Source organism: Homarus americanus, unplaced genomic scaffold, assembly GCF_018991925.1.
Source record: "Homarus americanus isolate GMGI-L3 unplaced genomic scaffold, GMGI_Hamer_2.0 scaffold16712, whole genome shotgun sequence".
In the NCBI taxonomy this organism is placed as follows: domain Eukaryota; kingdom Metazoa; phylum Arthropoda; class Malacostraca; order Decapoda; family Nephropidae; genus Homarus; species Homarus americanus.
The window spans coordinates 2,227,417-2,246,852 of NW_024757794.1; the positions used below are offsets into that span (position 1 = coordinate 2,227,417).

General features: G+C 35.7%; 2 protein-coding genes across 7 annotated transcripts in view; one reads left to right on the forward strand and one right to left on the reverse strand.

Annotated features, from left to right (window-relative positions):
• The window catches only part of LOC121857730, an 80,128-nt gene extending 71,706 nt beyond the window's left edge, over positions 1–8,422 (reverse strand). For 5 of the 6 annotated variants that reach the window (XM_042353845.1, XM_042353844.1, XM_042353839.1 and 2 more), the window contains exon 1: positions 8,138–8,422. The gene's annotated coding sequence lies outside the window, so the exon portion shown is untranslated. Of the gene's footprint in view, positions 1–7,032; positions 7,044–8,137 lie in introns of all 6 variants that reach the window. The other variant, XM_042353840.1, reaches the window with a different exon arrangement.
• A 337-nt stretch (positions 8,423–8,759) lies between these two features.
• Positions 8,760–19,090, forward strand: LOC121857702 (synaptobrevin homolog YKT6-like). Its single transcript, XM_042353785.1, has 5 exons — positions 8,760–8,920; positions 12,319–12,517; positions 13,219–13,319; positions 13,915–14,085; positions 16,531–19,090. The coding sequence occupies exons 2-5, from the start codon at positions 12,328–12,330 to the stop codon at positions 16,666–16,668; spliced, it is 600 nt and encodes a 199-aa protein (XP_042209719.1). The 5' UTR covers positions 8,760–8,920; positions 12,319–12,327; the 3' UTR covers positions 16,669–19,090.
• The last annotated feature ends 346 nt before the right edge of the window (positions 19,091–19,436 follow it).

Genomic DNA, 19,436 nt, shown 5'->3' on the forward strand with positions numbered 1-19,436 from the left:
CACCTTTTCTGTGCCTCGTTTTATACGTGTTGGTGTTTAATAAAAGTTTATTCTGCTTGCTGCAAACAAGTGAGCGCCAACCACTGCCTCCCATTATCCTACTTTAATAGATAACGAGTCAGAATTAATCTGTTATGTAAGCACTTCACAGTGCACTACAGTAGGTACGATTGCACCTCGGGTGTTGTAAGCTCACAGCAAGATATCAAATCGTGCTGGTATAATTCCTTATTGTTAACAAGTTTATGCGTAACAATTTTAACATACGATGTGCTTTAGATTATACACAACTCAATTTAGTAAACAGAGATTTTAATAAAAAAGCGGTAAATATATATTCCATCTCTCTCTCTCAGTTCGAAAAAGTTCGGTATCAGACAGTTTTTCTTCCGGGCTGACTCGTAATAAATTCCTGAGATGAAGCTATGGATCACCACATTGGAAAGTGTAAAATAATAATGTGCTTGGCAACTGATGCCAACCTTTAATCAGTGTTGCCACCGTCACGAGCATCATTTTAACACTAAACAGGTGATCAATGCTTACGCTCCGTAATCGTAATAGTTTGGCTAACATCACCATGCAGGCATTTTTGTCAGATACAATATTTTTTTAATTATGTGGTTCTATCGACTAGCAGAGACATAGGCTAATACTGCCCAACTTGAGTATGTGCCCACCAGCTGTGTCTGAGCTGGAAACACCTGGTCTCAACAACGTCCTGTGCTCTCACTTTACACTATACTGCGGGCCACAGCTGCTGCACCTGGACTCCATTCTTCATAAACTGTCCACCCGTCTAGTTTGGAAAGGCACCTACCTGCACACAGTACCGAGATACGAGTGTGGGAAGAGGGTCGGCGATCTCATGACCACTCTGACGCTGTCGGAATGCGTTAACTAAACGTTATTGTTGTTTAAGTAACAAACATATCCTTACGGGGAAATATAACAACTGAATTTATAGGCGGAATTCACCTATGCAAGGCTGAAGGGCAATGTCGAGGACGCGTGTGGGAGTTGCCAGAGGTGTTAAAGGTGTGTTCTGAAAGGGAAAGTACACAGAACCGCACGTCTCAAAAACGCTTCAAGTGTTTACAACAAGAAATTCACGTTATTATCAACATTCTTTACTAAAACGAATGAACACAATACTTGATCAAATTAAAGTTCTGTTTGACAACGCCATTTGGACCCGTCGCAGGTATGATAAACTCAACTTCATTTTATTTTAGCTGTAACAGGAACAACACGGGTGCTTGGACAAGATAATTATTGACCGGAGGTATGCAGGTGATATCGAACATGAGTCGGGGTGGTGTGTAGTAGTGGGGAGGGGGGGGTGTGACATTCCCCAACAGTGAGACCGTCGGCACCCCCGCCCACCCACACCTGCCTACAACGTCGAAGCTCCCGCCTAATCCCTTTGTTATCCGGCAGTGCCTCATGTTTCTCTGTAAACGTATCTCTACAATCTTCTGCAGTGCCTACCAGAGAAGATAACCGAAGATGAATAGAAAAATAACAAACTTAGCAGGAAAACGGCTGGTTTGCTACTACTTTGGAAAAAAAAGGGCTATTGTAGCCAGATAGGAAAACCACGCTTCTAGTGGATTACAAATTAAATCCAAACAAAACAAGTGTTATTTTTCATCTAATGACTGTAAAATACTTTTGACGAAAAATGCCTTGGAATCACAAATTTCCTCCAAGATAAACAGACCCGCTCCGACAATACTTCTCCCAAATAAAAAAAAAATTATATTATACGTTACCTAGACTAACATTTACTAACTCCTTAAAAAAGCGTTATGACAGAGGTTAGACGAAATAGGTACCTCGTAAAACCAACCTACACGAAAATAGGACTACATAAGTGAGTGTTCAACTAGGGTGAGTCGGACCGTTCACGTTTAAATAAAATCGGGTGAGCATCTTGATGTTATACATGGATAATGCTGACGTAAAAGGTTCATATAATACCTGTAATATTTAGAAATGACACGCAGTTCTTTCATTTTCTTGCATTGGAAAAATCCTCCTCCAATCGGGAATGAAAATTACTACTGTACCTCACCAAGCTTAGACCTACGATATATATATTCGCAAACGTTTATCATTCTTTAAAATGTCTTTATAAATAAACATATAGCCATCAATCATAAAATTTTATGTACTATACACAGGCACTAAATTCCTAGCAATATTATCCTATACACTATATCGCCGTGACACAAACGACTGAAATGAACGTTTGTATATTTGTAAACATTGTTGTACTGTACTTGTTTACCGGTATATATACAGTATAAATATATTTTACTCGTCTACAGGATGTCCCAAAAGTCCGAACTCGTACACGAACATTTGGGAAACCCTGTAATACACATTTCCAACATCCTGACCTACAAAGCTCCTCCATCGAGGGTTTTCCTGGCTGTGAATTGACAGCTCAATGAATTTTACTTTTTTTTTCTTTTACATCTGGTGGGCACTAGTTGAGGTAGTGAGCCATACGACCCACTTCACTGTTAACATGTCACGATAATTAGGGATAACTGTGATGCCGTTGATTTTTATATAAAGTACATGTACAGTACTAAATTTTTGTATTTTCAAAACGTAAAACTACAGCAGTGTGTAAATAAGGTGGTTTATATATTAATAATACAGTAAAAAATATAAATGAGGCCTTTATAATGTGGTGCATGATAGAGATCAGTTACTGTACTGTATATCTGTACCGATAGAAAAACAAATAAAGAAGCATTAATACTACTTAGAACCAGAGAAATAGTGGATATTTTTAGAATGAAAAATGAAATACAGTACCGGGTAGTTATATTAATACACTCAAATTCCATGAGTGCAGTTACTGAATGGTTGCAGTGCTCACCTCCTGTTCTGAAGGTCACTAGTTCAATTCTGGGCACTCCTAACTCAAACAGCTGCAAATGGATACAGTGCCTAACTTTAAAAAGTTGGGAAAGTGAAGGCAGTTGAGTACAGTGCCACACCCACTCTACTTCCTTGTACAGGTATACTGAAGGCATAGTATGCAGTGTGGTTTCCCCATGGGACCCACTTTCACTTTTATATCAAAAGACTAAATTGACACACCTGAATGTCCATGTCAGAAAATAAAAATAAAAATATTCTTAGTTCGGAGAAATTATAACTAATGAAATCTTGTTTATAACAAAGTCAAGATCAAGCAACTTGAGTATTGTACAGGTATTATCAGCTTGTCTGGTTGTAACCCTAATCAGAAGGCCAGAACTCACGACTGGGACCCAGAAACTGACTAAATTTATTACTGTATTAGCTTGTTCTCCACTTTTGTACAGATCCTGATGGTAAGAAGGCACCCTAAAATAAGAGAGCACCTGAATCTTTATGTGAGCAAGACACTGCGATCCATTCATTTGTTGACATCAATCAAAAGACAACTCAAAACAGCCTGCAGCACACTAGATCCAACTCACCTCAACATCCTGAAGGGAGGGCTGGGTAAAAAAAAATTTCAATCCTGACTCGGTTATCAAACCAGATTTCAGGACCAGTTCTCCATCTATTATAGGTATGATACTATACCTATACAGTACAAGGATTGAGCTCCTGTGTGTATTAAAGCCAGATACTGTACTGTAGAAAGGGAGAAAGTACCGAAATGATGCAAGAGCTATGCTCACATGCACCCTTAAAGGGGGGTAGCTAATCCTACTAAATTTATCTCGGGTCCAAGTAATAGTCAGTAATAAATAAACAAACACCAGAGAGCCTGACAATGACCTCTGCGGAAAAAAGCCCGAAAAGGGTTATTATCGATGTCTTTGCTAAAAGATTAGGATACTCACAAATCTATTACAGTAATTAGAACTCTCCTGCCAACTGACACTCAAAATTAAAAAAAAATGGCCTTGAGGGTGCTGGGCTTCTAACCTTCACCCAATCAATACTACACTGCTACAACCAGAGGAAGGAAGCTTACTTTAGGAGCACCATGTGCAATGTCTGCTATCTATCCTGTCAAAAGAGCTAAAGGTTTGAACCATCCACTGTCTGCCTCTGACACCAGTTGCTCATCTGTTCAATCCCTCGGGTCAGACGTGAGATGGGTGGCATCGAGTGTGACTAACAAACATGGCAGTTTTTCTCCGAATATTCTGGTTTCTTCCTTTACTAATACAGTATTGGATATTGAAACACAATAGAACATTAAACAAGCCATTGGCTTCCTTTACCTGTCAACGCAGGAAATTAAAAAAATTAATATGAATAATAAACACCAAACCAAATGCAACCATGAGTGCTGGAAGAGACACACCCTATAGACTTGTAAGGTTACAAGTTTGTGAACTTTAACAACTTGTTTACCCTCAACAAATACATTTCCAGAAAAAAAAAAGTTGGTGTCCTCTGGAGGCCAGAAGGAACCTGAAACAGATGGATACCAGGTATGTAAATTCACCCTTACTAAAATTGCACTCACTGAACCACCCTCACCTACCCATCCTTGCTGACACACCCCCTAAAGAGTTTCCAGGTACTAATGAATCCTGACATTAATCATAAGCAAATTACATGTAGGCTGTCACACCTAACATGAGTGATATTAAATTACAGTACAGTATTAGCCTTAATAATAGCCATCTCGTGTGCACCAGCCAAATGACAAACACACTAACCTTGAGCTGCCTCTTTCCAAAACTACAAAAAATATACGAACAGGGGCGCACCAGATAGATTAATTATTTGGCTGGATAGTGAATATTTTCACTTTCTATTATCCAGCAGTATAGTTAAAATTTTCAACTTTATATGCATAACTATATAAATACAATCTAATAAAGAGAATAGATGACTAAAGCAGGACTAAACTGGACTCGCATTATCAGTCACTGATTATTTTAATTTTCTCTATAGCTACATTGTCTCATTACAGTTCACCAGTCTGGGGACAGAAGGTGAGCGGTAGCTGCCCAAATAGTCATCATTGTCAGTGTTGTGGTGGTTGTAGTTCGGAAATTATGGTTAACCTTTCAAATATATACTGTACTCTGTACAGTATAGTGATTCTCTGCTTAATTGTTGGCACAAAAGGTGTTTCTGTTATACATCAGTAAATAAACTGAGATAGATACAGTAACAATCTGGCTGAAACTATTGTTGATTTAATGCAGGTATGTAGTAAATGTTTTTGGCTAACCTTACCTTTACTTTATACTGTACACAGGTAATGTACTTACCTGTACTTTCATAATGATTCTGGTGAAACAATTGTGACTAAAATTTGTTTACATTGTAAACATATTGGGTGCCATGATAAATGCATCTCCTCATTATTGTATGTTTCACTGGGAAGTAACACTGTAGTTTATTATTCGAAATTTTTTAAACAATAAAAAATTAATAAATGTCGAGTTGAATGGAGACACATTCAACAATGACTACCTGTCTACACTATAACCCTTATTTAGCAGACCAATACGGGCTCAACCCCTTAATTTCTTTGAAATTTCTACTATTCTATAAGGTCTACCTTATTCCAACAGCTTAGCCTATTGATCAGCTAATTCTTTAAAAAAAAACACTTATGGTAACCTACAGGCATTTGACTTGTCTTAACCCTTGCCCTATATCTCTGTAAACATCATCTTACACAGGTCATAGCATAGTACAGTATTATTGTTTAAGAGCCTTTAGAGGTATTTAGATGAAAAATAATCCACCGCAAATTTACAGCTGTCAAATCAAATAGCAGCCACGATTGGCACTGCTATCCTCATTAGCTTACGTTCCAAGCAGCTAAACAAAACAATTCTCATGACAATACCGAAACATTTGTCTTTAGTAGTGAAGTCGAACAGTAAATATACAAAGCTTCTGCAGAACGTAACTTTAACCCTTTCCTGCTGATTACCACATTTAAAAATTTTAATCTGGCTACTGTCAGATGATTTTAATCAGCTTAGTGAAACCTTCAGAAGCCAAAGGGTTTAGAATGTTAATAGAGGAATTAATGTTAATACTGCCTCAGTAAAGTATCTATTAACTAAAAATCTATTTTACAGGAGCAGGAATAAGACTTGTGTACAGTACAGTATATCAATGTAGGGCGAGCGAGCGGACCCGAGTTCGATCCCCGGGGCAGGGTGAAACTATGGGCAAGTTTCTTTACATCATTTGCCTCTGTCTACCCAGCAGTAATTGGGAACCTGGATGTTAATCGATTTGTAGATCGTATTCCGGGGTAATGGTTGGCCAGTGCAGTTGACGAGTTGTCCGGTCTTCTCGGACTATTCCTTGTTACTGGGTCATGCAACTCGTTAACTTAGGGTGTGGTTGTTGTGTTGGCGACAGCTTCTACACCTTAAACAAATTCATGCCTAGGTGGCCCTTGGGCCGGTCATCCTCTTTACACGAGGGGCAACCATTATTATATATTCAGTACTTGTATATCAATGTGGTCCATACTTTTTGGTCTCGGCTTTTCATGAAATAGTTCTGGACTTTATAAAAGTATTGTTTTCCATTTATACCGAAACAACACCTTAAAATACTAGCTACATTGTGTTTTTATATAATATACCGAGTATAAAACAATAAAACATTGTCAAGATATACGAGACACGTGGCAAGTAATTTTTGAGTCCTCTCCACAGACGAAGGACGTAAAAAAGATAAGAGATATTCATGTAAAACGTATTGTTTATGCATTTTTGTCAGCTTCAAGAGATCGAGCATTTATGTTCTAAGGTGAAATGTTGTACAGAATGTACTGATAGTTACAGTGTGCAATTGGTCTTTCCTAACTGCATTACAGTATCAAGTTTTCATTATATAACATCATAGCATATATACAGTAATAACAACAATTATTGATGGGCCAAACACATCAATGGTGTTCAACTACTATATATTGTGAAGAATAACTGACAAATGTCGAAGTAGCCAGCTCAGGTCGGAACTTGAAATGTGAGTTCCGGTGAATAAACTGCTTTTGGAAAGTTTTAATACAGTAGAACTTACCTTCAGCCTCACTACAAATAAGACACAGCCACTGAGTAACATCAACACATTTTGACACATGAAAATAAACAATCTTAGAACTAACAGGTACATTACATTTGATTTTACAGGACAGACAAAGTTTGGCAAATATTAAATCTTGCATTTAACAGTAATAAAATCACAAGTGCCTTTGTTGTCATTGGGAACTTTCTGAGCTACCTGATACTGCAACATAATATAATTTATCATTCTTAAAAATAAACCAAGCTAACTTACCTAACTTAAATCATATTTCAGTATAATGTTTAGGTTAGGTTAGTTTGGTTCCATTTAAAGACAATAAATTATGTAATGTAGCAGTATTTAGTGCTTCAGAAAACTCCCAGTACAGTATTGCCCCATGCCAAGAGGCAGTCATGACTTTACACCCATTAAACAGAAAATTCCCAGAATCAGATACAATTCAGTGATGGCCTGTATAAGAAACCAGTGGAGATCAGTAAACATTTTCTGATATAAGTGAACAAAATCTCTTCTATAAACTATGAAGACAAAGACAGTAGTACTATACTTCTCAAGATACAAACACACACCCTAACAAGAATTATCCCAGGACCCATTAGGTTAGGTTTGCTTTCATTCATGCACAGAATAAATTTCCCACCTGGATATTATAGAATTAATACTGAAACATCTGATACAACGTATATATATATTGATGACACAGCTAAAAGAGGCCAAAATATATGCTTATTTATACCCATAGGAAACTTTTATCAGCTGAGGCGTACCCAAGACGGTAGCCACTTCCTTTAATGATATACTTTAAGGAGATTTCATCACAGTAACCTTTAACACACCCAAACCTGCCAGTTACCAAAATAAAACACCCAATCACTGAGTATATCATAAGAGAGGTTATCCCGAAGACAAAAACCACCAAGAGATAATTATCATTGAAACACGGTGACTAAATTGAGGTCTTGGGTAGCACAGGTAGGCGTTAGGATCAGGCCTGGGGGATTAATCAACCTTTATTTATGTAATTTTAGTCATAACTCGCCATAAACTACATCAATTAATATTCTAATGACACCACAATACTAAATATATATACACTTACCTATGACCCGGTTCCCCAATTAGATGCTCCTCATAATATCTTGTTAAATTGATCGTCGTACTCAGAGTAATGGACACATGCGAAAAGAAGTTAGGTGTGATAAATGAACTTCAGTTTCGTTTTAACACAACATAACGAACTAAATACATAGAGTACACATTATATTGTCATTGTCACAGTATTAAGAGTAATAAATTGGACGTAGGGAGCAGATAACAATGAGGATAATAGTCCCCCTCCTCCTAACTGCTAGTGACCAGCTGATGAGCCGCGCCACTCCCACGATCGATGACGGCCAGTAAACTAGTCCCTCAGTCACCATCACCCAACCCCCTTCATAACTCACCTATATCTTCACTAAATTACTTGATTAAAATTAATTTGGTATGTTGGGTTACTTTATGAAATTATATCATTTATATATAATTGCAATAACATACAAAAAAATTTAATAATTATTTACTATAAATGCGAGAATATAATGTATGTTGAGTTCCAAATTTCATAGTTTATAGAGGGATCTAAGAAAGACTTTAGGTTCTAATACTATTTTTATAGGTTTTTGATATTTTATAGTCGGTTCATGAGTGTGTGTAAACCTCTTCGATCTGGTATGGCCAAGTTGATCCTTTCTCTTATACTGAAACTTGTGAGTTGTGTGAATCAGCTGTTACACCTAATGACAAGTGGTTACTCACTCGTTACTTGAGAAGACTGATATTTAAGCTCTGAACTGTAGAGACATTTTCAGCATTACTTAGCAGATATACAAATAAGATAAAGGTTAGTACTTGTCAATCAATAATGAAGTAATATTTAAATGGTTATGTTTTCATTATTTCATGTCTTATGTTTCTTGAATCTTGGTATAGATATTATATGGTACAGGTGAGAGGATTTGACTACGTTATTGGCTTCATCATCTAGTACAATATGAATACTTTAATTATTGGACTTGAGCAGACATATTGGAATCACAATGGTTTTATATTTGTACACAACAGGCGGTGTTAAATTCGTGAAGGACAATGTCAGGGAAACTTGGCTATAGTTAGTCCAAGTATTGATAGGACAAGAGCCTCAGTTAAGGTATTGAGACATGTATATATTGATTTCCATCTTATTATGTTAGACATTAGTTCTCATAACCTTGCACAAGATACATTGGTAAATTTTTCTTGTAGCTCCCGTTCATTTGTAGCAAGTTAAAAATATATTTTTCTAGTGTATTTGTGTGTGTTGAGACCGAATATGACCTAACTTTTTGGCGGAAATTAGCCGGGGTTTTTTAGCGATTTGTTTTTCGTTTGACGTTTTCCGAGAAAAAAAGTGCCTAAGCGACTAATATATACACAATAAAACACTAGAAAAACAATAACCAAACCAAACCTAACCTGACCTGACTTAACTGACTCACCATATGATGGAATCACCTATTTCTTACCTTATTGGCCTGGTTCTTGTTCGTCGTTGGATTCTGGGATTCTTACCCAACGCCTTATATGTTGGTCTTTGCGATATTTACATTTGGTCTTGCTCTTAGTACACTTTACTGAGGTTGGAAGAACACCATGCAATCGAAAAAATGCTATAGTTTCTACGTTATTTTTTTTTCCAAAAACTCGCAATCGGCTCCATATATTTTGTGACACCCATTGCAGACTTCCATGGTCGGAACTGAACTTGAATTTCAAAATATGAGAGACCCAAAATAAAACTCGATTTTGATTGGGCCAAATATACTCTGAATTAGCAAAAACGCTTTTGATTGGCCGCGTGACGTGTACGGGTACTCATGCGCATCATGATTTTTGAAGGAGACGCGAGACACACTCAGTGTTAGGTGAGAGGTAGATGATAATGGCGCGATGTTAATGGAAGAAAATAGAAAATTTTTTGGAAAAGCTATCTCTGTTATTATACATTTCCGCCGGTAATGTAATAGATGAAAATTATATTATAATTAGACGTCTTATTCGAATATGATAATAGATTAGTGGTAGGAATGAACGGAGCTACAAGAAAATAATACCGATACATTTTTAATGGACCCCAGGGAAGGCGCAAATCATTCAAGATATAAAGGTAATCCTGGAGCAAATGGCTAACACCAGAAGGAATTATTTGATTTCATTATTTTTTTTTTCAAAGATGTTCTTTGGATGATAGTTCGTAATAAAGCGATACAGCAACTTTTTATTTTAATTCTAAGTATTTTTTAATTATTTTTTAGTTTTTCTCGGCGATCATAAATCACCAGTAGTGGGAAGGGTATAAAGGATGAGGGAAATTGCAGGGTAAACCATGGTGAAAAACTGATCATAGGACACTAAAATATCTATGCGCTTTGTACATGTTGTTGGCTCGTGTTGTTGTCTGTTCTTGCATGTTTACGCTCCATCCAAGCATACTGTCACGTCCACAAAATGTGTAAAATTACACTATACTGCTTCAAGAAAGTTGCATTCATTGGTACCAAATATGGCAGGGTGTATTGGGGCAGACCCCCCCCCAGTAGGAAATTAGGTAAAATTAGGTTGGTTAGGTCAGGTTCTGTTAGGTTCTGTACATTGTTGTATCATTTTTATTACTTACTATCATCCAAAGAACACCTGTGGAAGAAATTATGTTTTGGCCAAACATTGAGCTTCATCCCAAACTTAATCATAAAACCCGAGGTGCCCTTAAATCAGATAATTACTGGTACTGAAAATTTATTTCTAACCTCAAGAATAAACCAGATTGCCTCTTCCTGTTAATAAAAACATTCTGTGCCCGATGCCCACCCAACAACACCGTGTGTGCATTTGAACTGCTGACAAATACATCCCATTGACCAGTCAACCAAATTCTAAGTGATGGAATGCTTCTTTGCAACATTTCCATATGATCTGAAATATTATTTCCCTAACCTAATTTGGTAATAGTTAAGAACAAGGGTCATAGTATCCAACTAAATAAAAAAAAAATATGTATAGATAGAAACTGATTGCATACCACAAGAATTAAGCATATTGGGTGGAGGAATATCTTTTTTCGTATTTCCCTTAGTTTTCCTCATAAATAAAGTTGCTGCCACCCGCCCACTGCACAATGATACCATATTTGCACAAGATAACTTCTTTTGTACATCAAGAATATCCCAAAACAGGTGGAAGCATTGCAAGCTTATTAAAATATTATTTTCCCTAGTTCTTGTTACTGTATAAATAGATACTGGTACACCCGGTACTCCGTCCACCCAAGGATGCCATGTTTGTTTTCTTCAGCAGTTGACACATGCTTCCTGGTGACCTTTCCATACCTTACCTAACCAAATCTACCTAGTAATGTAATCAAATCTAACCTAATATAATATACTTCCGCCCTAGGATAGGTAAGTTTGGTTGATTCATTTTATCTACAACAAATCATATACTGTACAGTAATGTAAACTCTCAATATGGTGTCACCGGGATGTATTGCATCTTTAGGTAAGAAAGAAATTTTATTCTATTAAAAATTTTCCTAAAATTGATGGTTAAACCGAACCCCTATTCCAGAGTACTGTACAGAACAATAATAGACTGTGTGAGAAAATGAGATTTGTCCCCATAAAATTTAGTATAAATACTGTACAGTATATTAGTGTTTCATAAACAGTCTCTCCTCGGTTTACTACAACCTGTACTTAAGACGGTCATTGTCGTTATTTTATATTACAATATTTTACATTATTTTCGAGTCCAGACGTTTGGTCGTAATGTCTAACGACAACTTCGGCTGGCATGCCGCCACGTGTGTACAGCATCCACGTCGTATCCCGCTCAGGTTGTGTATTAAAAAGGTAAAAGTTTTAAAATTATTACCTGTACTATGTATTATTTTTCTCGGTTCGACTTACGACCTGGTAGTCGGAACGGAACCCCGTTGTAAGTGAAGGAGAGACTTACGTACAGTACCGGTATGCTTCGTGACACAAATGCTAGGAATTATAATTTATACAAATACTGTATACATGTAATAAGTAATTGGTTATTTTTATTTTAACATATTTTATACAGTACTGTATTACCATGTTCAGTAGTAAAATGTTTGTTTTATATAATTTGAAAGTTTTTTTTTTTTGTTTATTATATGCCCATTTATTTGACTCTTCCATATCCATAAGTAATAGTAATATTGAATTGGGTAAATTACAGACAGCCAGGATGGTCAAGTTATTTGCAGTGTGTGTGCTGTACAAGGGTACAGAGAGAGCACATTTACTGAAGACTGCTTATGATCTGTCGCAGTTCAGTTTTTTTCAACGTGGGTCAGTTCAAGAATTTATGGCCTTCACAAGCAAGATTATTACAGAGCGCAGTAACCCCTGTTCAAGACAATCTGTAAAAGAACAGGGTAAGTTATTTGTCATTCATCTATTTGGAATAAAAGAAATACACCTGTACAGTAGTGTCATATTTTTGTATGGTACAATAGTGTTTATATACAGTATACTGCACAATAATTACTACCATATACAGTATATACTTTTCACACTGGTTGGATTACAGGATTACAGTAGGTTCCTGTAACTACTGTACCTTGAGATGCTTTCCTGGACTTAAATGTTTCTATTTCTTGACACTGTATACGTACTTGTACATGTAATTGCTTATAATCAATACATAACAGATATGGTAGTATTGTACAGAGAACATTTAAAACATGATAAATAAATATTTTAAGTTCGTTTCACCATAGATACGTAAACTCTGCCTCCACTACTACCATACTCAACCAACAGTTAAGTTGTTTGAGTGATTTTATTTTCTTGCTAATCTTTCACAGTTCTTTATCATCACTGTTTTACAGCCATTTTTCACACTTGTGTGGGTTGGCCATCATCACCTGATGGCATGGTGCCCAGGTTACAATCAGGCATATTTGATTCAAGGTGGGAACTGGACACTTTGTAGTAGTTTCTCCAAATATGTATAGAAAAATAATTCAGTTGAAAGAAACCTGAGGCCTCAGGCCCAAATATCTCCCTTTAAAAACCATTCCTTTCCAGTATTCATCAACCTTGTAGAGATAATACTGTATGTATCCCTTTTCAGAATACATGTGTCATGTGTATGTGCGGGCTGACAACTTAGCTGGTGTAGTTATCTCAGACCACGAGTACCAGTACCGAGTTGCTCACAACATGCTTAATAGGGTGAGATAAGAAAAAGCATCCATGTTTATAATCTCTATTGTATACAGATATTGGTGAATTTTAGTACTGTACTGTATTTATGTTTGTTGCTTTGCTTCAACTGTGTCTGAAGGATAAATCCATTTTATTTTTAAATGTGACTTTATTTTTCATAGGTGTTACATATTTTGTTTAATAAACACAGATTCTTTACAATAGCTTTTATATACCTCTGTATAGTACTGTACAATGGTTTTAAGTATTCAGTACACTCGTGCCTCTCTCGACACCCATGATGAGGCCAAATTGGGGTCATTGTACAGTACCATTTTGTATACAGTATGGAGTTGTGTTCCCAATAGTGTTATATGGTAACTGGTGTATGAGGGTTTCATTGGGGTATTGATAATATTGATGACAGTTATGCAGATGGTTAACATATTGTTTTACAAACTCGGGCATCTTCCGAATTACAAAAATTCAGTTATAAAAAAATTCCCACGCTTTCATGTATCATCCTGCTTTGAATGCATGGATCAAGGCAGTAGTGACAAGCATATAAGTACCAGTTTATAGAGTACTGTATTGTATTTTGATTGGTGTCATTTTGTTACAGATTATAGATGATTTTGCAGCCAAAGTTCCTTCACATTTATGGCCAGACACTGAGGAAAGTGCTATCCCATATACTGAATTACCGGCAACCCTGGCTAGGTGGCAGAATCCCCGTGAGGCGGACTCCCTCACAAAGGTTCAAGAGGAAGTTGAAGAAACCAAGATCATATTGGTATGAATATATTTGGTTTTCTTTTTTATAATTTTTAACATAGAGAAATGATGAAATGTGAACAGTTTTTTAAACAAAATATAACCTGGAAGCTCTGGCATTTTGATTTTGGCAAGGTTGTATCCAGTATGAGGCTAAAAAGTCATATAAAGTCTTGAGAGCTTTACAGGATATCCAAATACTGTGCTGTACAATACTGTACTGTAATGTGTACAGACGAGGATGGTGTTCATATAAATAAAGATGAACATAGGTGAAAGTTACAGTATAATGAAACATTGGTATCTGTTAAAGGGGTGCATAAAATTTTGTGTTCTCCTATTTCACTAATAACCGTCCACTTCGGGTTTACTGTATAAAAGATCAGCCCACATTCTCCCAGGCAGGCTTGTGGTTGGTTAGAATGAGCTGTCCTCAATGCACACAGTTCTGATTCATTTGGACACCAAGTGTCTATCAGGTGGTTATTAAAAGAAGCAGGGCAGCTCATTGTCAAGCACTAAGTTTAATGTTAGCATCTCTCCTATCTCATAAAATCCAATAATAAAAAATTAATGAATCGTGAATAAAAATGTGGGTCAACTGGCGTATAGGGACATTTTTGGACAATGACTTCTGTCTGTTAGGTTTAAACTTTAACAGGAATATTATGCCTACAGTGACAGTGTTTTAGTTGATATTGGTGGAATCTGTCTCGATTATTTTGCTTTTCACAACACTGTACACTGAACAAGGAAGACATCTCGTAACTGGTGAGCATCAATGCAGCATACAGTACTGTGCTCTTGTGTTTAGATGTGTAGTTACAGTACAGTATAGGTAATCTTTGATGTGTATAAGAAAATGCCTCGTATTGCATGTGTCCATCTAGAAGCATATGGTAATGTACTACCATCACTTCTGCAACTAACAAAAGAAAAATCCAAATGTTGTGATTTTGATACAAGGTACAATTTACCAAATATCATTCCTAGATAGCATACTAAACTTATAAAGCATTGTTACCATACAGAGTGTTTTTTATGTAAAATTTTGTCTGTTTTAAAATAAATTTCAGGAGTTAGAAAAAAGTGTAAGACTTGGTCTCAAAACTGAAGTGTCGCACCATTGACTGACAGTTCCAAGCAGACACTTTGCTCATTCTAGTTAATTACGGGTATCTTACTGATTACAGTACTGTACTATATACTGTACATTATAAAACCTTAAAGGGAATAAGAGCAAATTGTTTAAAATTCTCGAGATGGTTTAATCTGATACAATGCAAATATCATTTTCTGTCATTAATACCAAACATGGTTAACATGAAAAATGGCTGTTAAACGATGTTGATGACGTACTGTACAAGCGAACATCAAAACAGCAATGTGTTGTACAGTCGGGGTCAAAAGTTCGCTCCGTCCCCAACTGAAGCAGTATCGAACAACCCCAAATAAAATAAAACGCACCCACACCACATGACAGTTAAGTTAAGTAAATTATGAGACTCATTCCCGTGATTCATTTTCACCCCAGTGAGCGAACTTTGGTCCACAAATTTATACTGTACTGCATATGGCTGATCTTCACTACTTTATGGTCACATGGCCAAAATGAACTGACAGTGGGTGAAAGGCCAGTTGTATTTGAACAGTAGTGTCAGATGTTACTTAATGTGTGTCTGTGATCTCATACATTTCCTCTTTCAATCTTTAAAAAAAAAAAATAATCGTTTAATTCTTGTTGCTGAATACTCTAGAAATAATACAGTACACACTTTGATGAGACCCTCATAAGACGTACTACTAATACCTTTAAGAAGACACCATTCAATACCTGCTGGTAAGTCACATACAGAATTTTCAGGAAATGTTCATATGCCTTTTTTCCCCCAACCTTCTACATAAGTACCTGTCCAGCATAACAGAAACAGAATTTATATACCGTATATGCCCAAAATTCGTAATGAACGAAAATATTGAAGCTGACGTCAATACTATATGTATATTCAATAAAGTTATCATGTTCAAAGATTATTATATACAGGGAGTCCCCGGGTTGCGAATGGGTTCTGTTCCTGAGTAGTACATTCATAAATCGGATTTGTACGTAAGTAGGAACACATGCTATAGGCATACCGTACTTACAAAACAATGTTTAAAATCCCACTACTGTACTGTATATAATACCCTAAGTCCTTATATACATCTAAAATCACTTAATTTAAGACAAAGGAAGAAATAGAATGACAATATACAATAAATGAAAGTAAAATATAAGTCATCGGGTAAATAAAATACTGTAAATTTCAAGTTTCACCCCGTTCGTACTGGCGGGCGGGCGTAAATCGGACGTTTATAAGTTGGGGGACCTATACTACAATATCTGGTGTTTCAAATTATTGATTTCAAGAATAAAATGAATAATTTGTTTCACCACAATTTTCTTTTTCTTTTTATCCCACAGCACAAGACCATTAACGCAGTATTAGAACGAGGAGAAAAACTGGATGATTTAGTCAGCAAATCAGAAAATTTGAGCATGCAATCTAAAACCTTTTACAAGACTGCCCGCAAAACCAACTCCTGTTGCACCTTTGGATAACATGCTGCTCTAAGCACACTGTGGAGTGGACCTGTTGTGGCAGTCACTGTGGAAGAGATTGAGATTGATTCATCATGCATTTGTCTCTGGTACAGTATGTGAAGTAAGAATATGATGCAAGAGTTTTGAGTATTGTAGAGAAGGAAGAAAATTTTATGGATATTGAGGGAATTGATAGTGTCTAAATATTTAATATTAATTAAATTTGTGTTTACGGTGAATATGGATTACGATGTGGTGTTGTCAATACATGAAATTACTTTTATTTAATTTTTTTAAAGGTTTTACAAATCTTTAGAATTTACAGTCTTCTGGCATAAGAATTATGTTAATAAAGAAAAACTACATAATTCCTTGAAAATGAAACCTCGTGATTGAGTTGCAACAATACACAAGAATATATTGGACTGGTATCACGTTCAGTTACACAGTTGTTGAAGGCGGTATCAGAGAATGGTAATGATAGTATGTCAAAAAAATTCATTCCAGTTTGTTAATTATACAGTTTGTTAGTACAGTACAGATATTCACTATAAATAAAAGTAGAGGTTAAAAGAAAAAATACTTACATTTTTTTTATTGTAAATGCCAATTCATAATGTAACGTTATTAAGTACAGTAATATTGACAAATATAGCCATTGATATAAAATTCTTCTTTATTTATGAAGACTGACTAGCTGGAGTAGTTCGTAGTTCCAGATGCTTTTTGGTACACCAAAGAAATACTGTGGAATTTGGCTTATTCTCATGCTGCTGGCTTATAGTCTGCTTACATTTCTAAATATAAATCTTATGCCATAAGTAAAATGTAAATAAGTTGAAGTTTTTATTTGCTTTTTACAACTAAAACTAGCTATCCAGTCCCACTGGTGTTGGTAAGGAAAAGATCTCACCCCTACTATGTAGGTTGGTGGACACATGTAATGCACATATGTGACTTCATTTATACAGGTATATATGAAGCAAAGATCATACTACTGTACATAGACTGTATAAAGATGTTCAACTCGGGCAAAATGTTATTCAGCTTTTGCCCTCAAGTGGCTGTTGAAAAACTCTGATGTCATCATATGGCATGACCTACAAGTGTGTCTGTAAGGTTTTTACTTTTATCTAATCAAGTTCAAGTTACAAAAAAGAAAATGTAATTGAAACAAAGTCATAGTTGATGGAAAAGGTGTGAGAAGGCAAAATTTAGCTGTGGAGGAAACAATCAAGTTTTATGACCACACCATAGCTGTATGACACCATAACTTGTAGTGGGCTGCATAGGCTGGCCTATGTAGTGATTGATGGAAACAGCCAGCTCTTGGGAGCAGAATGACATCTACTGTGACATCTACATGATAACTAGATATTAATATATAAATTCTTCATACTGTATTAATTGGTATAGTATATTGCAAATAACTCGCAAGGGTTATAGAAATCTTTGACACCTGATGTTCTTATAAATCATTTTTAAATTCATTATAATTGTATTGTATCTGGAATCTATATTTTTTATAGAAAACACCGTAGTATTGTTACAGTACAGCATTCAGACAGCTAACAACATTGTTTGCAACTGAGCTGATTAGTCTGCAACAAACCATTTGACAATTTTTTTGACTGTGATAATGTCACGACTGTTATTATGATGTTCATGTCTACTCATAGGTAGCTCCATCATCAAGCACAAATACCCAAAAGTATTTGCTTGAACATCTTTATATATACTGTATACAGTATATTTTTGACCTTTGGCATGAAAGCAATGTGTCCTGTAGTCACTCAGCGTGAGCATGCTTGATAAAAGTATTTGATGTGTAATGTAATTGTTCATTTTGTGTGCCTGGAAGACTGGGTGATGGTGGTGTAATTTATATCACTCAGGTTGGTCGCCGTATGTAGTGGAAACAGGAGTACATTAATGTAACTACTGTACACATCATTATCATTATTGATATTTGATATATCTGTAGTTGCTTCTGTCCTAGTAAGTGCTTTTAAATGTTTGATGAATTCGGTGAGGCCATTGACTTAACATGTTGCAAATTAGATACGTATATTTTTTTTTCGGTGTGTTTGAGTAATAGTTATTGTTTAAGACTGTTGAGAGACTTGCTGTACATAGCGATTCAGTGAATATGTCCATATGTGTCTGCTTCACGGAGAGTATATCTAAAGTCGAGGTGATATATCAGAATAAGTGTTTGATGTGTTTTGAAGTGTTTTTCGTACGTATACCTTGTGAATATTTGTAATATATATATACATATATGGTAGCCTTAGAAAGTGAGGTTATTTTTGTCAGTAATTAGAAATGCAGAGATAGCTATTTCCCAAAAATCATTTCAGTATACTCAACAAAAGAATGAATATTCTGTTCTTTAATAAAAAGAGTGATATCTATGATATTGCTGATCATATGAAAAAGACATTTCCCATTTAATATTACCTTCATTTTTTACTATGCTTTCTTTTATACGAGAATGATTACAGTTATAAATAATGGCTAATGAGTGCATGGTATTAGCGAGTTCCATATCAAGACAAATATTCCTTTTATAATTTTGTTTAAAATTTATTTAGTATGGATTCCTAATTGTTTACAAATAATTTAAGTAACTTTATTCAGAAAATTAATTCTCATCATTGGAATTTAAAGGAATACCACTTTTCTAAGCAACATCTGTAGGGCTCAAGCTTTTTATTAATGTACTATTTTCACTCCAAAAAATCATGAAATATGCATCCACTTTCATAATTGGGTTGATAACTGCA